At 63.5% G+C, this 19,011-nt stretch overlaps 1 protein-coding gene across 5 annotated transcripts in view; it reads left to right on the top strand.

Moving 5' to 3' along the window:
- The window catches only part of CCDC85C (coiled-coil domain containing 85C), a 79,359-nt gene that overhangs the window by 56,950 nt on the left and 3,398 nt on the right, over window positions 1-19,011 (top strand). Inside the window, exons 2-7 of one of the 5 annotated variants that reach the window (XM_058740274.1) lie at window positions 1,085-1,186; window positions 3,296-3,345; window positions 9,415-9,453; window positions 12,764-12,871; window positions 17,281-17,376; window positions 18,283-18,381. In XM_058740274.1, the coding sequence (XP_058596257.1) occupies window positions 1,085-1,186; window positions 3,296-3,345; window positions 9,415-9,453; window positions 12,764-12,871; window positions 17,281-17,376; window positions 18,283-18,381 (494 nt within the window). The remainder of the gene's footprint in view (window positions 1-1,084; window positions 1,187-3,295; window positions 3,346-9,414; window positions 9,454-12,763; window positions 12,872-17,280; window positions 17,377-18,282; window positions 18,382-19,011) is intronic. The other 4 variants (XM_058740277.1, XM_058740276.1, XM_058740278.1 and 1 more) reach the window with 4 other exon arrangements.

The following is a 19,011-nucleotide window of genomic DNA, read 5'->3' as shown; positions in this document are numbered from 1 at the left end:
TTGGGTCATTTGTGGCCTTGCCTGTGTCCCTTCTCCTGGTGCCGGCTCTGTCCCCGCTCTCTTTTCCTTGCTGCCATTCTTGGAGGTGCGGGCTGGACCCGGCCGTGGCCGAAGGATTGGCTTGCTCGGGCAGGAACAGTGGTGTGTGTCCGGCCCGCCCTCAGTCCAGAGAGGGCGCTGAGGCTCGGTCGGCACATCTGCTGACTCCTTCCCAGTCCGTGACTCTGGCTGTGGTCTGACCAAGAGGGGCAGTGCTAGGGGCACCTGGGTGGCTCAGTCGTTCACGCCGGATTCCTGCTTTCGGCTCAGGTCACAATCTCAGGGTTCGTGAGTTCGAGCCCCGCATCGGGCTGTGCGCTGACAGCGTGGAGCCTGCTTGGGATTCTCTCCCTCTCTGTCCCGCCCCCGCTCGCTCTCGCATGCTCTCTCAAAAAAGATGAATAAACTTAAAAACAAAAAAAAGGGAATGCTAGGAGCTCCTGGTGGACCCCTAGAAATTGGCAGAGGGAGACAGAACCACCCCTATACCAGGAAACTGGGGCGGAAATGTGCCCACCTCCCGATGGCTCGTGGAGGGCAGGGCAGGCCCCTGGTGGCGTGCAGGTGACTGGTCCCCTCCTGAGTTCAGGGCTGTGCCTGGCAGTGTTGCCCCTGGTGGGGGCCGCGGTGAGCAGGGGGGGGCCGGCTCGCCGCTGTGCCTGAGAATCAGGCGGCCGCGGAGGGTCCAGGAGAGAGGCTTGACCAAGAATCACGTCTTCTTTCTGGGACGTGTGCCAGCTCCTCCTCACGGTGCTGTGCTCTCAGCTCACAGCAGCCAGACGCTTGGGGTCGTGGGCCCCGGGCGGCGGGGAGAGGGTCTGGCAGCCTGGGCCCTGGGCTCCCCTGCTCACCCGCCCGCAGCGGGGGACGCCGCTCCCCTCGGCCTTCGAATCTGCAAAGTGGGGAGGATGCCTGTTGGACCCTCGCCAGATGCTGGGGCTGCCGGGTGGCACCCCCGGGGTGGGTCTTCCCTCCCCCACCGACCCCACCCAGAGGGAGGCCACACAGGGCTCGGCTAGGTTACTTGGGTCTCCTTGTCTTAAAGGGCGAGATGAGAGAGCTGGGAGATCTCTGCAGCGTGTGTCCGATTCCCCGGCTGGGGTCCCAGGGAACCCTCCTGCCAACAGCACGCAGAAGACACGAAGAGGTGGGGAACCCCAGCTGCACCCCCTCTGCCTCCCCATGCCCAGAGGGGCCCGGCACACCCTGAGGCCTTTCCCATCAGGCCTGTTTGCTTGGGTGTGATGTGGGAAGTGTCTGTCTGTCCTGGCTGACTGAGAATAAACTGAGGCTGGGGGGCAGGCATAGGGCATGCACACAGGGTCCTAACGGGGAGGCCCTTGGGGACACCCTCCGCCCCGGGCTCCCGTCCCACCTCTGCTGCTGCCCTGAGTTGTGCCGTGAACAAACCACTTCAACTCAGAGCCTTGATTTCCTGGCCGTCAAGGAGCTCTGCAGGGCTGGAGGGTGGTGAAGTGGTGTGGGGGGCAGCCCCCCACATGGGGGCTCCCCAGTGCCATCCCTGAGGGTGAGGGCGGCAGGCCTGCGGGGGAGCCGCCCTCCTCCCTCTCCAGCAGGCCCAGCATTCCTGGAAGCTGAGTGGTGCTGACTCGGGGTGGGAGGGGCCTGTTGTGTCATTTCTCAGGGGTTAGTGGGTGGGCCCGGCCATCCCCCCCATTCCTGCTCCTGGGCTGGGCTGATGCTCCTGGGCACAGGCCAGGGCTAGGTGGGCGGAGCTCCCGAAGGCCCTGCCCATAGTGCCCCCCAGCAGGCAGGTCACTGGGCAGAGGGGGCACCTCTGTGTGCAGAGTGCCTCCTGTAGCTGGGGGTAGCCTCAGAGTGTGGCCTTGGTGGCCTTGCTGATGGATGGGCTGGAGCTCTTGAGGCCTGGGCCGAGCCCCAGCCCCAGCGGAGGGAGGTTCTGGCCTTCTGGGGAGGGGACCGCCAGCTGAGCATGAGTGGGGGGGGCGGGCATGATATCCATATCACCCAGGGGCTCATCGGGTAGTGCTGGCTGTGTGCGGGGGGCAGATGCTTCATTTTCCCTTGGTGGCCCAATGGTCCAGCTTGTCCCACCGCACAGGTGTGTAATGAGTGCCGCAGGGTCCACCTCCCAAGGCAGTGCTATAGAGAGGTGGCTTTGGCCGAGGGTCCGGTGGCTTCTCTGGTGGCTTTTCTTTTATTTATTCTTTAAATCTTTATTATTTATTTTTGAGAGAGAGAGAGAGAGAGAATGAGCAGGGGAGGGGCAGAGAGTAGATGGAGACACAGAATCTGAAGCAGGATCCAGGCTCTGAGCTGTCATCACAGAGCCCGACTTGGGGCTCGAACCCACGAACTATGAGATCACGACCTGAGCTGAAGTCGGATGCTTAACCGACTGAGCCACCCAGGTGCCCCATGGTGACTTCTGAGATAAAGGGCTGGGGAGCCCGGGTGTCCTGTTGAGGGCAGGAGGAGCAGTGAGTGACTGGCCCGGTGGACGGGGTGTAGGCTGGTGTCCGGGCCGCGTAAACCCCGGTGCGGTGCTCATGTGGACAGGAAGCATGGAGCCTGTCCCTTACCGGGTGACCTGTCTTTCCACCTGCACAGCCGCACCTGCCGTGATGGTGGCGTCCCCTTGCCTGCCCTGCCCTGCCCCTCCCTGCCGTGTGTCCCGCAGCCCGCTCCTGGCCCCTGTGCTCTGGGTTGCCCTCGGCTTCCACCTCGGCAGGCTCCCTCACCCCAGCCTGGCCCGGGGTGACTTGGTTAGCACTTCTGTCCTCTGCTGGTGGGGCTGATTTCTAGCCTGATGGGGAGGCAGGACCAGGGCTCTGGGAGGCAGGACTGGGCAATTTATCTGCCTTTCTGATGTGACTGTAAAACATGTGAGGGTGGTGAGGGAGGGTGGCTTTCACCCCCTGCCGCTTTCGGAAACTGGGGGTGCACGGTTGGGGAGCGTGTCCGTGGCTTGGCCCAGGGTGCGGCCGCTGACTGCTCTCATCGGCAGCGTCCTCCAGGAAAGCTGGTGGCTCGCCCACAGTACGTGCGCCTCCCGAAGTTCCTGTGTGTCAGGCAGGGTGGAGCGGAGGAGTCCTGGACGCCTCAGGGACCTCAGTTTCCCCACTGTGCCGGGGACGGGGCTCCCTGGACCCCATACCCCGCTATGTGCTGCCCCTTGGCTGTGAGGGTCCCATCAGGGCCTCCGATCGGGGGTGTGACTCTCACTGGAGACCGAGTCTGATGACTAAGATGCTCCCTACTTGTGTCATTACAGATCCCTCGTCCACCTACATCAGGCAGCTGGAGACCAAGGCCCTCGCACAGGTAAGCTGACTGGGGGTGGTAGACAGCGGGGGGCACTGCACTCGAGGGGCCCCCACCCCCACCCCCCACCCCACCGCTCCAGTGCCCACCCATGTCCCAGCCTACCTGGGGCTTATGGCCACCCACCTGCCCCCACTGTCATCCGGAGTCACCCCCTGGAACTTGGGGGTCACGGACCTAACCCTTGCGCCATGGCCTTTGGGGTGTCTCCCATCACAGCCTCTCCCTGCTGTCCCCAGGAGTCTGTGAGCTCCTTGGGTCAGCCCTAGGCCTGTCCCAGAGATGGTGTGCACTGTGCAGTTGCTGAAGAAGGGGCCGCTTTGCCCCTCGGATGGGCAGATCGAGGCCGGAGAGGGGGCAGGCACATCCCCACTCTCTCCCGCATGGAAACCTCCCTGCTCCTGCCACCCTTATTCCTTTCCCGGCCGGGGTCCGCCCTCCGCCCACAGGCAGATGAGGCTGTCTTATCACCGGCTCGGCCCGGCACAGGGAGGGCGGGTTAGAGGCTGGAGGATGAGGACAGCACAGCGGGGAGGCCGGGCAGGGTGACAACCAGTGCAGGGGTTCACATGGCTCTGCTCCTGCTGAGGACGGCTGGAGCGGAGCAGGGTGGTGACTGCCAGGACGGGGGCCTTCTCTGCCGTGGGTGGGGACAGGGACGGGAGGCTGTGGTCAGCCCCGTGTGGGGTCCTGGGGGCCACCTGGCTTGGGCAGCCGCTCCAGCCTCTCTCTCCCTTGTCCCCATCCTTGGCTTACTCTCCCCTCCCCCTCCCCTGCCATGCCCCCAGCCCGTAAGTGTTGGCCAGAATGCCCAGAGTGTTTCTCTGGGAACCAATCCCGGGGAGGGCTCAGCTGCCCGGCCCCGTTGCTAGGCGACCAGCAGGCTTGGTGCCACTGTCCCGCTCGGGAAGCCCGAGGCCCCCTCTCTGCCCGTTGGGTGGCTGCTGGGAGGCTCACGGCCCCGGCACGCAGGACAGCTCCCACCACGGCCGTGCCACGCCTCACCCCCACGTGGGCTGTGTGCGCAGTCCCACAGCCTAGCAGGACTGACTTGTCCACACCGCCAGGGCCACCGCACCCATGCTGTGGTATGTCACCAGGCACTGAATTGCAGGGCTGGTTTGGTAACTCTCAATATGGTTCAGGTGCTGTGTGGCAGAAGGGCTTGGCTACAAGACCTGTTGGCTTCTTTGCCTCCTCGGGTGGGGCGGGGCTAGGGTCTCACCTGGCCCGGGGGGCGGGGGGGGGCGTGGTTGCTGGGGCACCTTGCATTCTGAGTGGGCCGGATGTGGGGGTTGATAAGGAGGGTATGTGGCCTGGGCTGCAGGAGCTGTAGGCAGAAGTGATGCTGGGAGAATTGGGGGTTGGGGAGCGGCAGATTTAAGGCTCGGGGACCTTTGCCGTGGGCAGGTGCCCACTGGACGGCAGAACGAAGGCCGGGACCACGATCTGGACCCGAAGCTTCAGGTCAGTGGCCTCGTGAGTCTGTCCCAGCCTGACTGTCCTTTGTTTCATTGTTCCCTTGGAGAAACACGTTGAGAGCCCAGGCCCCGAATTCAGGATGCTGTTTGCGATGTGGTTCTGTGGTCCAACCGGGCATTGCTTGTGGTCCCTTTCCCACAAACACAGGAGTGTCCCCGACCCCCGGGGCCACATTGTCCCACTGGGAGAATATACCCCGATTCCCAGTGGTGGGTCTGGCTGTGGACTTGGGGGAGATGTGCACACACTCAGGACCTGAAGTAGGGGTCCCTTCTAGTCCTTTCTCCCTGGGGGCGCCCCTGCTGTCACAAGGGAGGCCCCGGATGGCTGTGCGCGTTGGCCCCGTGCCCACATGTACAGAGTTGGAGGTTGTCAGGGGCTCTGTGTCTGGGCAGCAGGGGGACAGCAGACGCCTGAGCAGTGGTTGGCTCTGCCCGCCCCCCACTCTCCCACCCCCAAGCCTGCTCGGACCTGCTCCCAGGGGTCATACCTGGGGCCTTGGCTTGGAGGCAGCAGCAGTAGGGCTCTGTCCGTCCTCCACTGGTGCCCACGCCCGGGCCAAGCAAAGATACCCAAAGATGGGGGCTTGCAGACCCTCGCTGGGATCCAGGCTCGTTGGCTGCAGGCGGTTAGACTGAGATTTAGGGACAAGAATGAGCTTTGCCTGGCTTACTGCTAGTAGAGGGACAGTGCCGGGGACTCAGCATCCAGCGTCCCAAGCATCCAACGTCAGCCACGTGGTGCTGGGGCCTCGGCCCCTCTCCGCCAGTGCGCTGTGTGTCCTTGACCCCTTATTGTAGCAAAACGGTTGGGCCTCAACCTACGGTCAGCAATGACACCCAGGAGCCACTGGCAGAATGTCTCCAGGGTCACGGCTGGGGCTCCTGCTGCCCTCCCACCTGCTGTCACCAGAGCTTGGCCCCGAGGGTGGGTTGGTCATCTCACTGCAGAGGAGGGCACTGCTGTTCTGAGCCTTGCAGGAGAGATGAGAGACAGACAGAGACAGTGAGACAGCCGCCCCCCCCTCCCCCCCCCCCCCCCCCCCCCGGCCTGCTGTCAGCTTCCTAGTGACAACTCACACCTCATTTGCTTTTGGATTCCTGGGGCAGCTCAGATGGCACCATTCGGTTTGCTCACCTGTGAAATGGGCTTCGTGTATAGTTCGTGTATAGTTGGTGACCTGCTGTGCCTGGCCCTAGGGGTTCGGGGGTGACGAGGCACGGGCCTGACCACCTCCTTGTTCAGCTAGCAGGACTCATGTGCATGAGGAGGCTGCCGGAGGAGGACAGCAGAGGCGGGGAGAGCCCCCCAGGTGGGACAAGGCCCACGATGGGAGTACTGGCCTCGTTCTAAGAGAGTCCAGGGAAGAAGGGGTTCAGGCACGGCCCCCTCCCGACAGCCTCCCTCCCCAACCACCCCCAGGGGGCTCGGTCCTTAGTCTGAGCTCTCAGCCCTGTGAGCTGCCCTCCCTTGCCGCTAGGCTGTCGCGATCCTCCCTTGGGGAGCCTGCCCCCCACCCCTGCCGGGCTGCCGGCAACTCAGGGACTGGCTGCTGGGTCTGACCGGTCACATCTGCATCTCCAGGGCCTAGCTCAGCTGGACTAGGTGGATATATCTCGGGGAGCCCCTGGCCACCCACCCACCCACCCAGAGTCCTGGGGCAAGAGGGGAGGCTGAGGCTGGCTCTTGCCGAACCAAGGACGAGCTGCTTCATGAGGTGTAGTGAGCTGGTCATCTTTGGAGGCAGTCACGTGATGGATGCCCACATTTGGGAATCTTGGAGAGAGAGATTCCTTCCTGCCACGGGTGGGCTTCTGGCCGGGGTCTCGTGAGCTTGGGCTTGTCAGATTTTATGATTCTGGCACTTAAGCCTTGTCGTTGAGATCAAACCGCACGGGAACTGCAGGAAAGTCCGGCACCTGCCGTTTCGGCGAAAAGCAGGAGAAAGTGCTGTTCCTCTTTGAACCATCTTAAGGGGACGTGGCTCTGGGGTCTGGGCCTCTGCAGCCTGCGCTTCCCACTGCTCCCGCCTCTCCCCTCCCCTCCCCTCATGGCCTCTATTTAACTCCAAAATAGCTTTAATTAAAAATGTGCCAGAGTGTTCACAGACTAAATTACCGTATTGCAGTTCGTATTTTCTTTCTCGTGTCGGCTTTAAAATTCCGTCAACACAGCTGCCTCCTCTGCGATGATTCATCTCGAGCCCCCGTACACATGATTCCTTTTCCTGTGGATTCTGTGCCCGGCCGGGCTGGGGTGGGGGCGGCTGTCATTGACACCGGGGTCTCGGCTCTTGGTTCCCTCGCTTAATCCCCCTGCTGGGCTGATAAATGTAAGGCTCCATGTTCGCCCAGAAGCCAGCTTTACAAAAGAGCCAGTGACGTTCGGGCTGATGTCACACGGGGCAAGTGGGCAGCCATCCTGGGGATGGAGGCCGCGGTCCAGGCCCGCCTCCCTCCTCCTCACCCCTGTGCCTGCCCTTTCTCTATCCTGCCACGCCACGCAGGGTCGCCTGAACCACTCAGGTTAGAAGTGACCCCAGGACTTACACCAAGCGCAGGTGGGGAAGCTGAGGCCTGGGTGGAGGAGGGCGTCCGGGCCTGAGTGACTGTATCAGTGTCCTGGGGCTGCTGTAACAAAGAAGCATAGACCGGGTAGCTTCAGCAACAGAAGTGTGCTATCTCATGGTTCTAGGGGCACGGGGTCAACGTACGAACCTGGGGGGACACAATCTAGCCTGCAGCAATGGTGTCATTGGCCTGATGGTATGAAGAAGTGGGTTTGGGCTCTAGAGGAATTGGAGTTCAAATGATGCCCCAGCACTCACCTGCTCTGTGGCTTTAGGCATGATGCATTATGTCCTGATGCTTCGGGTTCCTTACCTGTGAGGCAGGGGTGACGGTGATGCCCACTGCCTGCCGGGCACTGCCTGCCCTTCTCTCTTTTTCCTGCTCTCAGGGACCTGGGATGTTCAAGGTCTGTGGTAGACGTGTGCCCACCTGGCTGGGCCTGGCCCGTCCCCATATGAACTGCTCCTTTCTGGCCTTTGTCTGAGTTTTGAACCATACGGGCCAGGGGACAGCGGAACAGTCTGCCACCCTCTAAGCCTGTGCTGAGGCTTCAGTGCTGTGTTCTGAGTCCCCGGGGAAGACCTGTCGTCCTGAGTGGCCCGTTCCCTTGCCCAAGCTGTCCAGAGACGCTGGCCTCCAGTGTTTCTTTGGTGGTGCCTTCTGGGACAGGTCGCTGCTGGTTGACGGGCCCTGGGCTGTCCCTGCTTGAGGCATGGTGGTCACGTCCTGCTCCCTCCCTTGTGAATGGTGTGCTTTCTGGATCTCTGGAGGGCTTTAGCTACTTCTTTAGCAGAACCTCAGAACCGGTCCAGCCTCTCCTTCAACCAGGGAGGAAACCTTTCTAGCATCTGAGCAGATGGTCTGTCTACCAATATGGGCAGAAGGAGGCTAGGAATACCACCTCTGTCCCCTCTATGCCTGAGGCTTAATCGCTGTCCACTGTGAGCCACAGGCTGGGTGACCGTCAAGGCCAAGCCCAGGACTGTAGGGCTAGAGGGACTGGTTCAAGTCGTCAAAGTGCCGCTTACCAGCTGGGGGGCGTTGGGCCAGGGGCTTAACCTCTCTGTGCCTCAGTTTTCCCGTCTGTAAAATGGGGACACTGATGGTGGCCGCCCCAGGATTAAAGGGCAAATCCCGCAAAGCACTGAGGACTAGGGCTGGCCAGTGGAAAGAGTCGTGGGCCATCCAGCAGCCGAGTGCCCTTCGTGACCCCGATTTACCTGCAAGCAGCAGAGACCTGGAACACTGATGGGCTGCTCAGACTCACCCAGCCGCGGTGGGATTAGGATTTTGCAAATCCGTTCCCCTCCCCAAAGCCCCCCACCCCGTCTTGGGGCGATCCCGAGGACTGTCCCTCACTCTCACTCACCTTACTGCCGAGGGGACCTGTAAGGAAGGGGCCGATGGTCACTGTGGTGGACGAGACCGTCTGGGTGTTCTGCCATCGGCCACACGCTCGAGTTGGAAACCTGGGATTTGGGGTCTGACATTGCATGGGGAGTAGGGACACGGTGCCAGCAGTGGGTGAGTAATAGTAACCATACATTCGCCATGCGTGGGGCCTCCGCTGCCTGATCTGAGCACCAATTAGGAAGAACCGTCTGGGCCCCCAGCCCCGGAGCCACTGCTTTCTTCTTAATGGCCTGCAAATGAGTTCTGTTGAAATTAAAGGGGAAACTGAGAAGACAAGTGTGGCCGGGCGGTTGTACCAGCATGCCCGTGTGAGGGGCCTCGATGGTCACCTCCCCGCCCCTCCCAGCCGGCGGGCTGGCATCTCGGGGCGCCTCTAGGCCAGTGCAGGGGCCTGGAGTGAGCCCCGAGAGGGCTGAGAGCGGGCCGGGCGCTCGGGCAGCCCTTGTAAACATGGGGCTTTCCAAAAACGTGGGGGCTCCGAGGTGCCCACCCCGGCCCGGCCGAGGCCCCGGCACCTTTGGGCTACCGAGGGACCAGGGGAGGAGGGGCCGAGGGGGGCCGTGGCTGGCATTTCCTGGGTGACACCGCTCCTCTTCCCTTGCAGCCGCCCCGCCCCTGCGGCCGCCCGAGAAGCTGGTTTCAGGTAGAACCGCCTGGCGGGACGTGTTTGCAGTGGTGTCTGTGGTGGGGGCTGTTTTGAGTGCTGTGTGCTGTCCTGTCTCCTCCGGGTCTCCCCCGGCCCTGGCACCCTCCTGGCACTTCCTGGGAGCTCACCACCCCCAGGTGCCCCGGTTCTGCCTCTAGATTCTTCCTGGGGTCTGCCCTTCCCGAGCTGGCATTGGTGTCCGGCTTTGCCGAACGGCAGCAGAGAGCCACGGGGCAGCGGCCTCCACGGTGCCCCACGCAGGCCGTGCTCACTGAGCTGCCACCGCATCCACCCAGCTGGCATTTGTGGTCCGAGTGCTCTCCGGACGCCCCTTTGTCAGCGTTCACCCTTGAGGCCCCACCTCCCGGTCCTGGCTTTGCACGGTAGACACTGCGTCCCTGCCGGGTGCACGCAGTAGGTGCTGCAGCAGACGGTCCTTCGGGGACTGGAGTCCTTGGGCAGCAGGTGGGAGGGGTGACAGCTGCTCTGAGCCAGCCCATCCACAGCTGCTGCCCAGGGAGGGGCACGTGGGCGGGGTCCTCCCTTTGCATCCTGCTGTGGCCCTTTTCTGCTCCAGGAGGAGCCCTCCCACGGTGCTCCCCGGATTCCCCCGGGGGGGCAATGGCTGGGGAGCTCGCTGCATGCCCCCGGGGGCCCAGAGGGGCTGGGGTAGCCCGAGTTCACGCCAGCGGACTCGGCGGAGGGAGGGGGGCAGGGGCGTGGCCTCCCGGGTGTCCCCCCTGGCTGGAAGGGGCAAACCTGTTTGCACTCCATGTGCCCTTTAAGGATGTGGGAGCCCCGCCCACTCTGTGTGGCAGATCCTTTCTCCCTGGGTCCTGAGGGACCTTCGTTTGGGATCCTATCCCATAGGAGGGCAGGCATCCTGTCCCCGCTTCCTGAACCACCCTGAGCAGGCCCAGCCAACCCACAAGGCCATTTCAGCTCCGCGTCCCCTAGGCGATGAAAACCTAAGGATTTCATTCTTGGGCACCAACAGGCACATCCCAGGATTTTTCATTCGGATTGAAGTGCCGTTATGGTCCCTCATTTTGATGTCATTAGTCCCATTGCCCCTAACGAGAGACCGTGTGTCTTTCCCCCGCCAGCTTGGTGGGTCGCTAATAAAGTTCTGTGGACGCACAAGTATCTATAGATGATCACTGAAGGCAGGGGTGGGGATTGCATGTGCTAATTAAAAACACTCCCTCCCGCCCCCTTGTACATACATGACCTCCCGAGGAAATGATCCGGGGGGAGGGAGGGGGCTACATAAACCAGTGTTCTCAGTACCAACACGGGAGTTCCTTCTGAACCCATTTGGTCTAGCACCAGAGGAGGTGTGGACGAGGGGGAGACGAGGCCTGGATGAGGTTCTAGACGGTCCTTTGGGGAAGGACAGGCAGCGTCCAGCTGTCCTGGTCCCAGGGACTGCTGGGAGGGAGCGGTGGCTCACATCCCTGGCCGTGTGGCCAAATAAATGTCAGTGTGTGAGCTGTGCTGAGTCTTACGCCTGGGCTCTTTCAGCAGCCTGGCCAGGCGGGCGGGGCGTGCTCCTGCAGAATGGTGGCAGGGGGCCTGGTGAGAGCCTGGTGGCACTGGGTGTGGTGTTCAGCGTGACTGGGGTTAGAACGTACTGCCCATTGGAGACGAGTTGTTAACTGTCACCTGGCCAGGAAAATAATTGGTTGGGAGTTTTGCCTTTGAGTGAAGGTTGACCCCCCTGCCCAGGGTGGGCGAGCCCGAGAGGCACAGGTGCCCTGATGGGGGGGGGTCCCCCTGCTGGGGGGGCGAGGGGGCAGAGTCTTTGTCATTTTGGTGTCAGGTGGCAGAGGGGCTCCGCTAGATCGGACCCCTCGCTGGGCCACCCACCTCTGGTTCAGCCAAGGGTTGGCCATAATCAGGGGACGTGGCAGTCACATTTTAAGGGTTCTGGTGACACCGTGCTACACTTCAGGGGCCACCATGGGAGGGTGGGCCGCCACTTCTCTCCCCTCTGTGCCTCTTGGTAACCTTTGTTTACACTGAGGTCTTCCTGGAGGCCATGGGAATAGTTGTCTCTGGTCCTGGCCAAGGTGCCTGGGGTGGGTGGTGGTAATCTGGTGGGTGACTGCTCAGATCTGCTTTCTGATGTTTGCTCTGGCGGCCCCCGCGGGGCCTCTGCCTTAATTGGGTTTTTATTCTAGTCCCACAGACGCTTACAGGGCACTGCTGTGTGCCCCTGAGCTGGCCCCCTGAGACCTGGGGGGTCTGACCTGGAGGATCTGATGGGGATGGGAGGGCGGAACATGGAGCTGGTGAGGCTGGAGACCCATGAGAATTGCGGTCTGTGTCCAGCAATTGGCAGGAGGGGAACAGGCTGCATGTGGGTCCCTCCCGAACCAGCAGAAGGGGGCTGGTGAGCAGGAGGAGGGACCCCCAGATGTGGTTGCTGTGCCATCTGGCTCACCTGCCCCTGCTCTGGCCTCCTCCCCTCCAGGATCTGTTTGGGTAACTGGGCACCCTGTTGATATACGGGACATTCTCTGTTTTATCTGCCCAACAGCGTGCCCTCGGTTCCTTTGAAGTAGAAACAGGTGTCTGGGCCAGAAACACCAGCCCAGGCTCTTAGTGATGGAAGGGCTTGTGCTCAGCTGGACCAGAGGGCCTGTGTTGGATTGAGTGGGTCCCCCGGATCCCCTTCCTCTGCGGATCACAGCCCCCAGCCTCTGGGGGGCATTTGCTTGGCCTTGAGGAAAATCACCTAAGGCCAAATATGTGTTCATTCATTCATTCACTCACTCACTCACTCCTCCACCTCTCCCTCCCTCCTTCCTAAGCATGCACTGATTCCTGTGGATACAGAGGGGTGAGACGCAGGAACTACATTTGGGAGCTCCTGTCCTATAGCAGAGGCTGAGGGCGAGCACTGAGCGGAGCAGAGTGACAGGATCACGCGTGGGAGGTGGGAGGGCCTTCCGGTGGATGCGGGCCCCAGGGGCCAGAGACGGTGTTCCCCAGGCTGGGCTGGGCAAGTGCAGGAGGCTGGAGCAGAGGAAGGAGGGCTGGGGGTGGGGGTGCCACGCACTCATTTCCTCATTTATTGTGTTCAAGCTGCATTGATACAGCATGACCTGGGGAGCGACACGGAGCCCCCTGCCTCGTGGCCCCAACACGTGAGCAGGGAGGCGGGTGACAAGGGCTCCCGCTGATGGCAGTGAGGCAGGGAGAGGGGAGGGAGGGTGCAGACCACTGTGTGGGGGCGGGAGGGCCAAGTCTTCACGGGGCACAGTCCTTGGGCCCCTCTAACCTGTCCCCCTCCCCCCCGCAGCAGGCAGGCTCTGGAGAGTTCCGGACTCTGCGGAAGGGCTTCTCCCCGTACCACTCGGAATCCCAGCTGGCGAGCCTGCCGCCCTCCTACCAGGACTCCCTGCAGAACGTAAGTGCCCCTTCCCCGGAGTCGCACTTTTCACGTGTGGACCCGGTGCCTCCAGAATCCACGTTCCAGTGCAGGGGTGAGGCTCTGCCTGTCTGCCGACCTGCCCGGGCCAGTGGACGGTCCGTGACCGCACCTGGGACTGGGACCCTCGTCTCCGGCCTGAGCAGCATCCAGGTCAGGCGAGGGCGATGGGTCAGAGCTGGGGCTCTGCCTGAGTGGCCCTCCGTCCCCTTCCTTCCCCCCTCGTGGCCCTCGGAGGCTTGTGCGGGCCTCGCGAGGTGGTTAGAGATGGCGGCCGAGCCCGAGCGATGTTGGGGCGGCGAGGGGCCGCGTCTGGAGGCCCTGTGAGCGGCTGCCCAGGTCCCGGGTGCAGGGCACCTGTCACTTCTCGGCTCCGGTGGGCGGGGAAGGGTGCCTGGCCGGGGCTGGGGCCGGGGCGGCAGTGCATGCGATGCGTAGTCGCTACCCAGGCTTTGTGACCGAGCGTCGGGGAGGAGCTCCGGTTTGTGCCGGGCGCTAGTTCACCCTGGGTCCTCCAGGGCGGTCCTGGGCTCTGGGCTGCCCCGAGTGCGTGAGGGGGGTGCGGCGTGGGGCCAGCTCTCCGGGATGCGGGTGGCTAGTCGGGACCGCTCCCTGTGGGCCAACGTGTCCGCCATCCCTGTGTGACGTGTCCAGAGTGCACGGTCTGGGGAGGCAGAGCTCACTGGTTGGCCAGGGCTGGGAAGAGGGCCATGGGGATTGCTGACGAGTATGGGGTTTCTTTTCGGGGTGAGGAAGTGTTCTATTGGGATGATTGCGTAAATCTGTGAACATGCCCAAAAACGCTGCCCGCGGACCCCTTGCCGCACGAGCTGGGCGGGTGACCGTGACTGGAGCGGCTTCAGTGCTCTGTGCAGCCGGGCGGGGACCCTGGCCATCCGCAGGGAACGGGCGAGGAGCCCGGCTGGCCTGAGGTCCCTCTGCCAGGTGGCCGCTGCTCTCTCCCCATGACCCCAGCCAGCAAGGGTGACCCCGGGGTGGCCCTGCCAGGCCTCGCTGGGCCTCGATGCCGGCAGAAGCAGGCTGGGGCCGCCGCTGGCTGCCGGCCAGGTGCTGTGTTTTCTTTTGAGGCCCTCACACCTCCAGGAATGTAGCTGCTGAGGCCGACCAGGCAGATAATCCAAATATTCATCCAGGAGCCTGTGGCCGGGTTGGGCTCCCAAGTGCTTTGTGCAGAAGGGCGCTGAGAAGCCCAGGGTGCCCCAGCGGGGGCTGGCTCCTTGCTCCTTCACTCCGCCGCCCCCCGGCCTCCCCAGCGCCCCACCTCTGTTCATCCCGTGGCTGTGGAGCGCTGTGTGCCGGTCCCCCTGGGGACCGGGAAGGGCGATGCATCCTGCGTGCTGGCACCGAGCCCACGTGGGCCTAGAGGCCAGGGCCAGTGTGAACCTCCTTCAAGGCCGGGGGCAGGTCTCTGAGGTGCACAGAGAAGGTAGGGTGTTTTAGGGGAGGCTCAGCCACAAAGGCTGCGGAGGCAGCAGTGGATGGCCTGTGTCTGGCACGTGGGTCCACGGGGCGAGTGAGGGCTTGTATGGGGTGGACCCTCTGTGCCCGATGACGCTGGGGACACAGGCTCTGCCACAGCTGGCCCGTCTTCTGTAAGGTGCCTGTAGGTCCAGGGAGCGGGGGGGGGGGGGGGGGGCGGTGAGGGAAGGTTGCCCACATGCCAGAGGGCCCCGAGGTGAAACAGGTGACCCTGTAGGGTGGGGACACCCTTTCCTTGCCAGCCTGGCTGTCCCCCCCCCGCCCGCCCCACCTCTGCCCCTATCCATATTCCCCTCTCCCTGTCCACGTGAGTCAGAGGCTGCAGGTCTGTGCAGGGCTCCCCAGCTGCTCCCCACGAGGGTCACTGGCCCAGGTGGCCATGGGGCAGGGTGCCCGGGGGCCCAGCCACACCTCAGGGCCCCATGGAAGGAGCTGGCAGTGGCTTTCTGGCCTTCTCCAGCCGAGAGCAGGATCAAGTCTTTGGACAGGTCCCTGGGGGAGACTGGTCCCCCTGCCTTTTTTTTTTTTTTTGGTCGACTTTACTTTTGAGCATGCAGTTTCCCTGTTTTGTTTTGTTTTTTTTTTTGCATATTTGCAGATTTGTGTAATCATCACCCCATCTCATTACCCCACGAGGAAACTCTGTGCCCTGTAGCAACCTTCCCCACTCTCCCCTGCCTCAGCCCCTGGAGACCACGGATGTGCTTGTGTCTCCGTAGATTTCCCTATTCTGGACATTTCCTCGCGACGGAAACTTGTAGCGTGCAATCCTCTGTGACTGGCTGCTTCCGCGTAGCGCCCCGCGATGGAGGCTTTGTCGCAGCCTGTCAGCACCTTGTTCCTTTTCACTGTCAAGTGAGACTCCGGGGCGTGGATGTGTCACGTTTTGCTGATGCGACCATCAGCTTGCTGGGCATTTGGGGCTGTTCCCGTGCTTTGCCTGCTGTGAATAGTGCTGCCCTGAACATTCCAGACAAGTGTGTGTGTGGACGTGTGGCTTCAGTTCTCCTGGGTACACGCTGGCCTCCCCGCCTCCGGCGCCAGCTCTGGAGCTACAGACCCAGTTCGAGCCCCACTGGGGCCGGCTGTTTGGTCTTGACCTCCTCTCAGACCCACTCTCCCTGTCTGTAAAATGGGGATGTAGAAAGATAACATCTGAGGGTTGCAAGCACTCGGTGCGCCGGGCGGCTCAGGTGGGTGCCGGCCCTCCCACCGCTGGGAGAGCTGTGTGTGGGGAGACCCCCGGGAGTACCACTCCCGGTGGCATTTACTCCTTAACACGTGCTACACGTCCAGCTCAGCTTCCTTCCCAGGACCCGCAGTGGCACGCTCATTGGCAGCCTGGTGAGGTGGGTCAGGGAAAGGCTGGATTGCACGGCCTGCCCTGGCCACTCCTGGCTCCCTTCCTGCCTTTGCTCCAGGAAGCAGCCCCCTGGAGCAGCAATCGCCCCCTGCCCCGCCTCTAGAGCCGGCTGTTCAGGGAGCCCCAGGTACAGATGGGACTGGAGGCCAGAGGTCCCTGGGCCTCTTAAGGGCTGAACGTGTGTGGCTACCGCCCCCTGCTGGCCGATTCGGGGAGCGCAGCCTGCCGGGCACATGCTTGTGTTCTGCCTTCCACCTGCCTCCCCAGAGCCTTTGGATCCGTTTTTGATCTCTCCACATGACAGATCTGGCCTGGGCCCCAGAGACCAGGCAGCCTGGGCCACTAGACGGCACCCCAGGGCTCTGCACACACTCTGGGACACAGGGACCCTTCCATTGTCCAGATTAGGAAACCGAGACACAGAGTGGGTTGGGCCCTGCCTCAGGTCACAGCCAGGAGAGCTTTGCCCAAGTCTGCCTTTCCGGCCCCAAGGTTGGCCCCAAGGTTACGGGACCCGGCCTCTGGGTGGAGCCAGGAGAAGGTCCAGGTGGGGTGGGCAGATGGGGAGAGTGCAGAGGGGCTGGCCCACAGCAGAAAGTTCTGGGCCCTGAGAGTCTCTGCCTTGCTGGGCAGGATCCCAGGGTGATGGCCCCACGAGCCTGCTCACCAAGCCTGCCTGGTCACTGGGGTCGGTGACTGGGAAAGAAACCAGGACCCAGAGAAGGGACAGCTGTCCCGGGAACCCCAGCTCCCTGGCCTCCCCACCTGGGACCCTTGGTGTTCTCTATCTGGCTGTTGGTGTTTGCTGAGCCCGTTAGGCTCACTCCCAGTGTCTTCTGGTGTCTCTTGGCCTGGAGAACTCCATCCTGAGTCCTCCTTGTCTGGGGGCCCTCCTCCTATGGGGCCTCTCTCCAGGCCGGGCCCTGCACCCTGCCCATACCAGTAATCCCCGTGGAGAAGAAGCTGGGGATGCCGGGCACACCTGCAGCCTCTGACATCGGTGGGCCTGACATCAGGGGGCTGGACCCCCCTCCTCACCCGGCCTCGGCCCCCGCACCCCAGGCTGTGCGGAGTTGGGCACCTGGTTGCCGTGTCAGGTGTCGGCCGACTGCGGTGGCATGCGGTGGCCGGGCAGGGCTGGAAGAGTGTCCCTGGGGGTGGGGGATGGGTGAAGTCTGGTTTAGCCCACTCACCTGGTGTCGGCGGGGAGGGTGGCCGCTTTGGAGGCAGCCCCCCGCGGTTTGCTCCTTGCCAGTCCCTGCCATCTCTGAGCTGGACTCACTTCCTCCGGGAAACAGCAGGCCTTCCGCACGGGCTGTGAGGAGGAGCCCGCGGGACGGGGTGGGGGCCAGGTGCTGCCCCTCTGTCCTCCCTGCCTCCTCTCCCTCATCAGCCGGGCCCCATTTCCTCCTGCCTGGGCCCTGGCCCACAGAAGCAGGGACTTCTGTCTGCTGCCGGCCGCACTCGTGGCCACCAGCTGGGAGCCCTTCTGGGCAAGCTGCGACAGCGTGATTCCCTCCCACAGGGCCCAGCCTGCCCGGTCTCTGAGCTGTCCTCGCCCCCCTCCGCCGGCTACAGCTCCGCGGGACAGAAGCCAGAGGCTGTCGTGCACGCGATGAAGGTGAGGGCCAGGCCCTGCCCACCCTCGCCCAGTCCCTGCCCCCTCAGGAGCCCCCAGATCCCTGGTGCAGCGGAGGACCTGGGACCTTGGACCTCACATTTGCTCTGAGCCAATGGGCATCTGAGCAGCAGGGTGGGGGCTTTCGTCCTTGTGCAGGGGTTGGGGGGGTCGGGGTGACCACGAACACCTTGGAAATGGAGGTGTCAGTTGGCCGGAGCAAGCGTGTCACCTGTCCGCCATCCCTGCAGCTGGGGAAACTGAGGCCCGGGTGAGGTAGGGGAAGAGCCGGCGCTCCCCCAAAGCCTGAGAGTCGGGGGCAGGGCTGCGGTAGCACTAAAGCCCCAGCACCCCAAGGCCCAGCCTCGCCTCCAGGCACACCTGCCTCTCTGCTCAGGTGTAGGTCCCGCTGAGGCTCTCGCTGCTCCTGGGGGAGCTCGCTCACCCGGACCTCACCTCCCACGGCTGCACCCCTCATCCCCCCACCTGTGCGCGCACCCGTGGACGCCCCACGCGTGCACGGACACAGGCGCGCCGTCCCCCGGGTTTGGGGGCCGGTCTGCGTCTGAGCGGATACAGCGCACGCAGCAGTGACTGGACACGCTCACTCACCCCGTGTGTGAGCAGGTGCTGCCCTTGTCCCTCTAATCACGAGCTGGGGGCCCTGGCCTAGCACGAGGCCACCTGCCCGAGGGTAGTCCCGCCCAGCCTGTCCTCCCTGCTTCCAGGTGAGGCGTCCCCAGCTTGCCCCGCCTCTCTTGATGTGGGGGTGTGGCCTCCCTCTTGCAGAGCCACTAGGGGGAGGGAAGAGGACCAAAAAGTGAGGATGAGGACCCGCCCCTCCGGTCTCTTCGTGCCCCAACCTGGGGACCCTGGTCTCACCTCCGGCCCCGGGGCCTGTTCCCGCAGGTCCTGGAAGTGCACGAGAACCTGGACCGGCGGCTCCAGGACGGCTGTGAGGAAGGCCTGAGCGAGAAGGAGAAGGCCATCGTCCGCGAGATGTGCAACGTGAGGCACTTCCCCGGGGCCGCGGCCTGGGCGTGGGAGCAGGGAGGGCCCCAGCCGTCCCCTGGTGGGAGGGGCCGGCGACCTGGACGGGGAGGCACCCGGAGAGCCCGGGGCCTGTCCTCACCCCGCTGCCTAACCCACTCCTCCCCGAGAATGGGGTCCCTGACCTCTGGGGTCTGTCCATCCCCAGAGCACCCTCCAACCCCCCGGGACGGGTCGTGTTCACCCCACGTCCCATCCCTTGGGCCCCGGCCCCAGACCGCAGGTGTCTGGTGCCCCTGGTGGCTGCCGGTGGTGTTCAGACTGGACGTGTGGGTGGGGCCCTCCGTGACTAGGGCTGCGTTGGTTCCTGGAAGCTGGGCCGTTTCTCTGGTTGTCCAGGAGGTGGAACCTCACCCGTGACCCCAGTGGCCAGTGTGTCATCATCCCTGGATCCTTACAGGACCCGGCGGGGGCTGGCCCGGGCCTCACGGGGCGGGGCGGGGTGTTCCCCCACCCCTCCCATGCTGCCTCCTGTACCTCTGGGTCCCACTGGACAGCCGCGAGGCCACGCCTGCACCCCGGCAGTGACGTGCTCAGTATGGCAGGCGTGGCCGTGAGGGGGGGTGACGTGCAAAGATCTGGTCTGTC

This window comes from Neofelis nebulosa, chromosome 7 (genome assembly GCF_028018385.1).
Source record: "Neofelis nebulosa isolate mNeoNeb1 chromosome 7, mNeoNeb1.pri, whole genome shotgun sequence".
Lineage (NCBI taxonomy): Eukaryota > Metazoa > Chordata > Mammalia > Carnivora > Felidae > Neofelis > Neofelis nebulosa.
This window is presented reverse-complemented; position numbering and strand designations above follow the sequence as displayed.